This window comes from Orycteropus afer, unplaced genomic scaffold (genome assembly GCF_000298275.1).
Source record: "Orycteropus afer afer isolate SDZICR_OR568_19922 unplaced genomic scaffold, OryAfe1.0 scaffold00054, whole genome shotgun sequence".
In the NCBI taxonomy this organism is placed as follows: Eukaryota; Metazoa; Chordata; class Mammalia; order Tubulidentata; family Orycteropodidae; genus Orycteropus; species Orycteropus afer.
In genome coordinates this window covers 13,107,242-13,117,523 of record NW_006921641.1, presented here as the reverse complement: position 1 = coordinate 13,117,523, position 10,282 = coordinate 13,107,242, and the positions used below count along the sequence as shown (strand labels likewise).

At 47.7% G+C, this 10,282-nt stretch overlaps 1 protein-coding gene across 1 annotated transcript in view; it reads left to right on the top strand.

Moving 5' to 3' along the window:
• The window catches only part of DPYSL5 (dihydropyrimidinase like 5), a 63,242-nt gene extending 58,164 nt beyond the window's left edge, over nucleotides 1-5,078 (top strand). Inside the window, exons 11-12 of the mRNA XM_007938872.2 lie at nucleotides 2,205-2,373; nucleotides 4,993-5,078. Of these exons, the coding sequence (XP_007937063.1) occupies nucleotides 2,205-2,373; nucleotides 4,993-5,078 (255 nt within the window). The remainder of the gene's footprint in view (nucleotides 1-2,204; nucleotides 2,374-4,992) is intronic.
• The last annotated feature ends 5,204 nt before the right edge of the window (nucleotides 5,079-10,282 follow it).

Below are 10,282 nucleotides of genomic sequence, written 5' to 3'. Positions count from 1 at the left end.
CTCTGTAAATCTTCACCCAAATCACAACAAATTAAAAAAAAAAAAAAAAAGAATGTCCATGTATATAATAGAGCTAATGGTCCAAAGCTATGGTAACTTCTTAGCCACAGCCAAACACCTTGATGGAGTGAGTTGCTGGGCCCACAGGCTTGGGACCATGTTCATGAGGAATAACAAGTCAATTGGTGTAATATACTACACAAAAAAACATTGTTCTACATCCTACAGTGGTGAGTAGCAATTGGGGTCTTAAAAGCTTGCAAGCAGCCATCTAGATACAACAATGGGTCTCTCCTCGTCCAGAGCAAAGAATGAAGAAAACCAAAGATGCATGGAAAAAATTAGTCCAAGGGACTAGTAGACCACACAATCCTCAGCCTACATGACCATGAAACCAGAGGGACCTAGATGGTGCCTGGCTACTATTGTCAACCACTTGGAGGGGGATCAGTGCAGGAGATCCTGGAATCCTGGATAGACTGGGAGAACAATGTGGAACAAAACTCGAAAACATTTTTTTAAAAAAATTTAAAAAAAAAAAAAAAAAGTCTTCTTGGTCTGATAGAGATTGATAAAACCCCCAAGACTATCGCACCTTGTCACCCTTCGGACCTGGAATTGAATTTACTACCATGGCTTCCAGCCAAACAGTAGACAGGCCTACAAGGTGAATAATTACACCAGATAGGTACACTTCTTAAAATAAGCAACCATGAGAGATCAGAAGGGCAGCATGTGCACAGGGAGATAGCTTAGAGGGCAGTAGTGCATAGGAAAGAAGGACACAGGGAAGAGGTAACCACAGGGAGGAAGTGGGAAGAAAGCTGTTATATTATGGGGATTGCAATCAATGTCATGAAACAAAAGGTATATGAACTGTTGAAGGACAACTAATTTGCTCTGTAAACTTGCTTCCAATCACAGTAAAGAAAATAAACAGATAAATATGTGAAAAGAAATCACCCATAACTATTGGTAACATCCCTGGTGGGTACATGGGGTATAAATCCATCCATGCTGCTGGTTCAGATCATATGCACATGTTCCAGTACACTTCTTCTCCTCAAAGTAGCAGTTTTTAGCCTATTGCCATTCCAGTGATTTTCAACTCATAGGGACTCTGTAGGACAGGAGAGAACTGCCCCATAGGGTTTCCAAGGCTATAATCTTTACAGAATCAAACTGCCATATATTTCTCCTGCAGAGCAGTTGGTAGGTTCGAACCACCAACCTTTTGGTTGGCAGCTGAGCGCTTTAACTCTGCCACCAGGGATCTTTTTAATATGATTAAACACCGTCGAGTCGGATCCGACTCATAGCGACCCCTCCTTGGGTTTCTGAGGTGGTATCACTACGGAAGTAGATTGCCCAACCTTCCTTCTGAGGAGTGGCTGATGGGTTTGAACCGCCAGCCTTCTGGTTAGTAGTTAAATGCCTTAGGCACTATACCACCAGAGCTCCTTTAATATGAGTAAGTACCTGTAAATGACCTCTACATTTGCAGGAACAGCTGACACTTGTTGCCTGCCAGGTGACAGAGCAGTTTTAAGAGCTTTGAATCTCTTAATCCATTTGATCCCATAACAATTCTGTGATGTAGCTACCATTGTCCTGATTTGACAAATGAGGAAACTGAAGCACAGAGAAGTTAGGTAGCTTGCACAAGATCACACAGCTTACAAGTGGCAGAGCTGGAATTGGAACTCAGGCAGTCTTGTTCCAAAATATAGACTCTTAACTCTGCAGCCTTTTTGTATTGTTACTGGGGGATTCCAAATTTAAATTGGTTTTATTTAGTTTTTGTCTCCACAAAATTGTGGGAATGCAGTAAAATACATGGCCTCTTGGGAACTATCAAATGAAGGGATAACATTGCTCCATGTGAGAGGTGCTGTAATGTTGAATACCTCAGAGATCTACCTGCTACCTTGGTGAGGTTTCCACAAATGTTGTGGAGGAACCAGTGGCTATCTCCTCTGCATACATACACAATCACACATGCACGCACACACATGCACACACAATAGTTAGGGGCATAAGATTTTTCTAGCCCCTGGACTTAAGGTCTAAGAACCCTTTGTCACAGGCAATAATCTTGGCCATGAGCAGAGTGGCAGTATCTACTATCCTGTCAGCCATCATGGAGGCCACATTCAAATCACTTGGCTCTGATGGTGTTGTTCTTTTTTTCCATCTTTTACTAGACCTTAAAGGTTAAGGGAGTGGACCGCACTCCCTACCTGGGGGATGTAGCTGTTGTTGTGCATCCTGGGAAAAAAGAGATGGGAACGCCACTCGCAGACACTCCTACCAGGCCTGTTACCCGACATGGGGGCATGAGGGACCTTCATGAATCCAGCTTCAGCCTCTCTGGTAAGAGCAAGGACACCTGGACTTCTCCCCCACAGTGAGGCAGTGGGATGGAGGGAGGACGGCAGAAGGGCCAGGAGGAGAGGGCCACGCCAGGCAGTGGGACTTATGCCTGCTTCACCTTTTCCTCCTCTCCCTCCCTCTCTAGTCAATGTCCAGTGATGAGCATGGGGTCCAGTATTAGAGACACACAAATATTAGGGATGAACAGAAGACCTCCTGGTCCCTAGAGCACTGGCCACTCTAACAGGCAATGGCTAGCTTTAAGCTCACACCATGGTTTCTAAGTTCAGATAACTTTACCCTTTGAGACTTCTTGAAGGACCTGTACACAGAGGATGACCTGGGCTCTACAGGGCTAACCCTCTCTGCAGCCTCAGGGACTGCACCCCCTTAATCTCTCCATCTTCTCTCCTTGCCAGCTTCCCCAAAGGACCTGATGACTCCATTACTCCCGCCCCTCCCCTGACCTTCCTACACCTTATCCCCACTTTTCCCCCTTCTTCACCTTCTTTTCTACCAGGAATTGTACTGTAAAACTTTAACCCTTTCAAGACCCCTAGGAGATAGATTGATATAGATATATTTTGGTTTAGGACATATATCACCCACTAACATTTTCAGCCTCTTAGGTTTCTTGGGAAGCTCCTATCCCAGGTGTCTCATGTGCTACTGCCTGATGCAGACCTATACAACTTCATGAATCTGAAGAAATGGGCCTTAACCCCCACCAATCCTACCACCAGAGTCCACTTGGGACATATGTATCCCATATAATTGTATCAAAATCCATATTGCCTCAAAAAAAAATTTTCCCTTTGATTTCAGCATGCCTTCCATTACTAAAAACACATGGTATCAACAAAAAATTCAAAGCAGAAGATAATTCAGTCGTGAAAGGGTTAAGTAAAATATTTCTCTTCTGATGCCCCCCTTCTTTGCTTGTCTTTTTGTCCTGTGGGTCATGTCCTAGCCCCAACCATTTTGTAGAATCTCTGGGTTCCTTGGAAGTGTCCTGCCCTAGTTCTTAATGCAAGGATCACCTATTTCTGCCACTCCACCACCACCAGTATGTGGAGCCACAGGCTTCTTTCTCTAGGCCATAGCTGCCTGAGATTGGGGATCTTAGTATTGCTTGGGAGACACAGAAGGCCACATTATAGGACACAGCTCAAGTATTTAAGGTAGGAGGGCATCATTGTCTTACAAGTTGTAGACCTCAGTGGAGATCAAGCAGGGCTATAAGGTGCCCTGGTCCTTTAGGCAGCTGTGGTGGAAACTGTCACATCATTTAAAAGGCGTAGGGGGGTTGGAATCTTCTCATTCCCCAGGAACATAGTTGATTGGTTTGAGGACTGGCTCAGATGGAGCCCAAGTGTCAGCTCACGAGGCCTAGACTGGGAGCTGGAACAGCAAGAAGGGCAAGACCTGAGTCCCCACTCCAGGAGCATTGAGTTTACTAGGGGAGATGAAACCTGAACACAAATCATTATAATTCATTCTAATCTGAGAGACAGAGGGCTAATCCAAGGGGTGCCAATGAGGAGCTCTGGAGTTTGGTGAGGAAGTGAAGCCTGCTGCTGTGGTTCCTCTGTGCCTTGTTCTGTGCTGAGTGCATTGGGGTGGAAGAGATGTGGTTCCTGTGTGAAGTGCTTAGAGTCTGTGATGAGGGAGCCCTCTCCACTACTCTCCTCTGTCTCAGAGCTGATCTCATTAATGAGATACCTGCTCCTAGCCCTGTGGTCCACTGCTGCCCCCACCAGTGGGGAGACATGAGCACTGGAATCAGAGAGGGGTCCCTGGGTATGACATTCATAGTCAACAGAGGACTGGTCAGTGTCCACTTAGCCTTGCCACGTCTAGGAGATAGTGATTCCCACAGCTACCTTGGTTTGTCCCTTCTTACAGCAGCCAGCCCCACAAGAAGCAGCAAGGTCTCCAAAGCTGTGTGGCCCTCACTGGCCAGTGGCTTCTGTTCCCACCCACATCTCTGGGCAGAGTCAGGACTTGGGCAGAACACCTTTCAGATACAAGCAAACACCAGGCAGCTCCCCACTCTATTCCCAGGCCCAGATTTTATCTCTTTTGGTGGAACCAGTTGAAGAATGTCCCACTAGCCTCCTTGGAGCACAGTCCCTCCTTTTCTAAGTAAATCTTGGAATCTTGAGATGTGAGGCCTTTTGACGTGGTTCTTTCATTCCCTGCAACAATGGAGCAGCTGTTCCTCTCCCTGTCTTTCTCACTCCCTGAGGCATATATGTTCAAGGTCCCAGGTTGCACACGCAAGAGACCATGTTCCCCAGGGTTGGGAGACAAAGAAGGCCACATAGTAGGGCAGTTTAATCATTTATGCTTTGAAGCAGGAAGTCTTGGGTTCAAATCCAGCCTCTACCACTTAGTTACTGTGTAACTGTGCAACACGGGGCAAACTTCTTAACTTCCCTGAGCCTCAGTTTCCTCATCTGTAAAATGGGTAGAGTCATTGTAAGGATTAAATTAGATAATGCACACGAGGGCTTGCTTCAGCCTTGCACACACAGCAGGCCTCCAGTGGATGGTGGCCACAGTTTCATGACCCAGGTGAGATCAGCTGCACTCATCTCTGTGCTTCCTTCCCTGCAGGTTCTCAGATCGATGACCATGTTCCAAAGCGAGCTTCGGCTCGGATCCTTGCTCCCCCCGGAGGCAGGTCAAGCGGCATTTGGTAAAGGCACTGACCAGCCCCCCAAGTGAGGATGCACCGCTGCCACCAGCCCGCATACCCTCCAGCCGTAGCTGCAGGGGCGGGAGAGGCTGGGCTGGGCAGCTCACCACCTGAGGGGGCCCACAGGACCCAGGAGCCCTTCCCACATCTGAAGTGTGATTCACTGTACTGCGAGCCAACCCTAACAGGCACTTTGAGATGTGTTCCTCCTGCTGTAGTCCTTTCCTGCCTTGGCCTCAGCAGGCTTTTCTGGGGGCCAGGAACCCCACACTATGCACAGAGCCCAATGCATAGACCCTAGCCCAGCCCCTCCTCTCACACCGCCTCCATGCGCTGGCTTTGGGAAAGCCCAGGCTTTAGTGCCCTGCCCCTGGCTGACCAACCAGCCAGTTGTCCAGAGCACTTTAGCAGATGTGGGTTTTCAAAGACAAGGACTCCCTTCCTCATTCTCTTCGGCCCTGGGGTTACATTTCTCAAGTCAGATGGGGTGTTTGCTTCCCGGCCATGCCCAGCACACCCTGTTTTTCCTAATGCACCTCTGGCCCCTGATTGGGTGTGGTTGGGATACCCTGTGCCCTTTGCCAGCTTCTCCCTCGCCCCACCCATGCCCACTGGGAGTCACAAGCCAGAAGGGCATGCTGGGCGGGCACAAGGCTGGTGCCAGGCGCGTGTAAATGATTTTGTTTTGCACGTTTGGTTTGCGCAGTGGTTTGGTTTGACTTGTTTGTGCATCCTGTGAAAAAAAACGGTGCTTCGTGTCACTAGCATAGCATAGAAACAGGAATAGATGTGGTCCTTAGGAGATGCTGCACTTGACACCAACCAGACAGCCCCGGGGCAGAGGCAGTGAGGAGGGGAGTGCTGGATTCACAGGCCCTTCCTTCTTCTCCCCACCAGGGGTCCTCCAGGTCGCCAGAGGCCCTGTCCTAGGGCCTCTTCCCTCTACTCTCCTCACCACCCTTCCCTTCCTAATTGTCTAGTTGCCTACATTCTGAAAGGGTGCCTGGGATGCTGGCCCTGAAGACCTTCAGGGAGAATGATGGGCTTTCCCATCTCTGCCCCTAGGCACTCCCCATACTAAAACACACACACACACACACACACACACAGAGCTTCCTATAACTTCTCCTTGCTGGACAGAAGCCTGGCCACTCCTCCTGTGTGATTGGCAAGAGGCCCCATGTCTGCTAAGAGAGGAGGAGTAGGAGAGGGGCTGGCTGGATGTCAGAGACAGAGAATCCAGACCAGCAGGACCCTGCTTTGAACCCCACTTGCTGCTTATGTCCTGTGGTCTCCAGTGGTTGGCACCAAATCCTCACTGGCTTGTGGCCTCCATTTTGTCTAGTTGGGCCCTCTCTGCTTCTGCAGCGCCACAGAGGTTCCCATGGAAACATGAGGGGTTGTGTGCTATCCATCCACCCCTGAGTGATCTGGAGAGTGACTCAGCCCAAGCTCACCCTTATTAAGCCTTGTCTTCCCCTCATGGAAGTGATTTCATGTTGCACATTCGGTTTGAGCACCCCAGGCTTGCATGCAGCTCCTAGACTCTTGAGTTAATGCTCCTCATACCCCGCACATTTCTATAGTGTTTTTCACATTTTCAAAGCACTTCTGTATACAGGCTCAATTTGGTCCTCATGACAAACAGGGCTGGTGGTATTCTCCCCATTTTATAGAAGAAGAAAATGAGGCCCAGAAAATTTAAACCTTCTGACTCCATGTGTCCATGACTCCCCTTACAGCCTTGGCTATCTACCCCAGCTGTGGAGAGGAGATGTAAGGTGAAATACGCCTAGAAGACTGAGTCCCTCGATAGGCATTCTTCTTTGTTTTGCACAAGTAGATATATTTTTCTCATCTTTGTCATAAACAAACTAATGCATATACTGTGTTCAAGCCAGGACTTGGTAAATATCAGGGGCTTGCCATGTGATATGAGCTGCATCCATATCCTCACTTCTATCTTCTTGTCTATTTGCTTGAATTAAGGGCTGAAATGACAGAGGTGGTGACCCAGGGAGCAGAAGCAGCAAAAAGGTTCATGGATGGTGGCAGCCATGGGACAGTAGGTAGGACCCAGGCCAGGGAAATCCACTGTGTAAGGGAAACTGGACACTGACCCCTGGCACAGTGCACACCCTCCTCACTGCTTTCAGCCCATGCTGCATCCTGGGCCTTGGGCAAATGCCAAAGAGCAGAGCCGTGGTGGTGGCAAGCTGAGCAGAGTGTCTCTGCTTGGGCTACAAAAAGCTCTACCTTCTCTGAGTGCCTCCGCCCGGGAGATGCATGGTCCGTGGCACTGAGAGACCACACCTTGGAGTTGTTCACTTTAGGCCTTCCTCTTTATCCATCCCCAGTCCTTACCTAGACCCTACCTTTGCCCAGGAGCTTCCAAATTTCTGACTGGAAAATCAGGAGGTGGTTCAAGGAACCAAATAAGTGGTCAGCCCCTGTCACCCACTCCTTGCCCCTTCGCAGAGCTCCAGCCAGCTCCATCTCAAATCCTGCTGACTCTTGGTTGGAATGAAAAGGATCTCTGGTTGCATTGAATGCAGCTCTCACACTGGTCTTGTACATGCTGAATAAATACTGTTGTTCTTGCCTTAGCTGCTCTCTAGGTTTGTGGGGTTAAGTTACCAGAAAATTGTGCTACTGTGTGTGTGTGTGTGTGTGCGTGTGTATAGTGCTAGGACCCACAGTAGGTCTCTGTCAAGCCAATGCTGTGATGAGGGCTTTTCCAATACTGACCCAGAAACAACAGAACCACACAGAAACCCAAACCCTCTCCAGCTGCCAAGGCGGCAGGCACAGCCTGAGATCAGAATGAGCCTCCAGCACCCAAGTGACTTCCTCACTCCTCTGTAAATGTCATGGTGCTAAGATTGTGTCAACCTCAAGATGACACATGGTCCTGTGCTTTAGCCACCCATTTGAGGTTAAAAACAAAACACCCCGACACATTGTGTTCTGGTGCAGGTTTGTATTAAACTGTAGCTACTTCTCACTTGGCCTCAGTTGTGTTTCTTCAAGAGGGAGCTTGGCAGGGAACCTCTTCTATGATGGGGGTGAGGATTCAGGTGCTATGAAGACTCAGCTTTGATCCACCACTTCTGTTTGGTGGCAGGTGGCAGCTCACTGGGATGCCTGAGCAGAGTGTGGAGATAAAAACAGGTTGAGGAGTAAGAGTCTCAATGACCCAACAGATAGCAATCCATCCTCTCACCTGAGAGCCCAGAATTTCTGGTGGGAGCAAAACCTTGGTTTCTGGTGCCAGAATTCTTGGGATGAGGCTGCTGAGTTATCTAAAACAGAGGGATAATTAGAGGGCAGCACTAGGTACAAATAGGAGCTCTGGTAACTTAGTGCCTAAGGCACTTGGCTGCTAACCAGAAGGCTGGTGGTTCAAACCCACTGGCCACTCCTTGGAAGGAAGATGGAGCAATCTACTTCCATAGTGATACTGCCTTGGAAACCCAAGGAGGGGTCGCTATGAGTCAGGTCCGATTCAGCGGCACATAACAACAACAACAACTAGGTGCAAAAGAGAAAATACTGGGCTCCTCCCACCTACTCTTTGTCCCCTGTTCTCTTGGCTGCCATTTTAGAAGCTCAAAGCCCCTCTCCACACAGACCAGCCCTTGGTTAATGAAACTATGGCCTCATAAAATTACATGACAAAGGACTGTCCCAACTCTAATGTGTCTTTGAAGGGCTGCTCCCTGGTTCTGCAGAACCCCACCTTTTGAGTTGACCCACTATACCCTCAAATCCATTCCCACCTCCATCAAGACTATATTCTTCCTTCTCTATAGATCTCAGCTAGACACTGGCAGGGATTATTTGATCAAACTCTTTTACCGTAAAACCAATTGTTGAGTCAACCCCAACTCATGGCGACCCCATGTGGGTCAGAGTAGAACTGTGCTCCAGTGTTTCCAATGGCTGATTTTCAGAAGGAGATCTCCAGGCCTTTCCTCTGAAGAACCTCTGTGTGAAGTAGAACCACTAACCTTTCATTTAACAGCCAAGCACATTAACCATTTGCACCACACAGGTAGTCTTCACTGTAAAGGGTGAGTAAAATTATCGCTTCCAGTATTGTTGGATCACTTATTCTTATTTCTTAACCCCAAAACACAAAACCCTAATGAGGGAATTTTAGATACTGTTGGCAAAGTAGCTGGGGGCAAAAGAACTTTCCCAGCTCTCACCAAATGAGCAACCCTTCTATAACAGGCCATGACCGCAAGAAAGCCACAGAGTGCAGTCATAGCCAAGTATTTGGCTATATTGAAACGGGTTGTGTGTAGAAGCTCTGGGGAGACTTCTAAGCCAGAAGTGAAAATGCTCAGTCCCTGGGATGATAATGGGCCAAAGTGTCTGTCATACCATTTGCCCAGTCATGATACAGGAACACACTAGAATTTTAGTTACTGCCAAAAACCCATGTAAGTATTTGGATGAAAAATGACATGGCAACACATTTGGTGGGTCATATGTATGGTATAATGTACTCTACAGAGGAAAAAAATACAAGAGGAAATACCCAGGAAGACACTGGCTGCCTTTGTGTAAAATAGAAGACCACAGACTTGGACTTTGAAAATAACTTTATTGTTGATGGGAATCTGCATTTGAGGGAACCTGAAACTGCCAGCAGCTAGGCATCCCTTAATTCCTTAACTCAGAATTACAAGTTTACTGTATATACAAGTGCAAGCTAACACTAAGAATTCCCTGATGGAAGAGAAGGGGGCTTGTGACACCCAAGGGTGAAGAAGAAACCTCATAATGACACAGGGAGGGTAGACTTTATAGGTTAATGGACAGTGTTGCTGATAACATACATGTATTTTTCCAGTAACACGTTAAGAATGTGTGATTTTATTGACACCTGATACTGTCTTATGGTGGTACCTGATTTCTTCACTTTCTTCCCCTTGGGGATGTACAAACCACACAGACCTAAAGAGACTTTATGTCTTGGTTTGCCAAGGCCAACCTGGTTTCAAACTATTGTCTCAGAATAATTAATAATAATTTCATTCTGAAAAGTGCTCTCTCATTTGGACAATAAATCATAGTCACCTTGTTGTTGTTAAGTGCCGTCGAGACGTTTCCGACTCATAGCGACCCCATGCACAGCAGAACGAAACACTGCCCGATCCCGCGCCAGCCCCACAATCCCTGCTATACTTGAGCTCATCA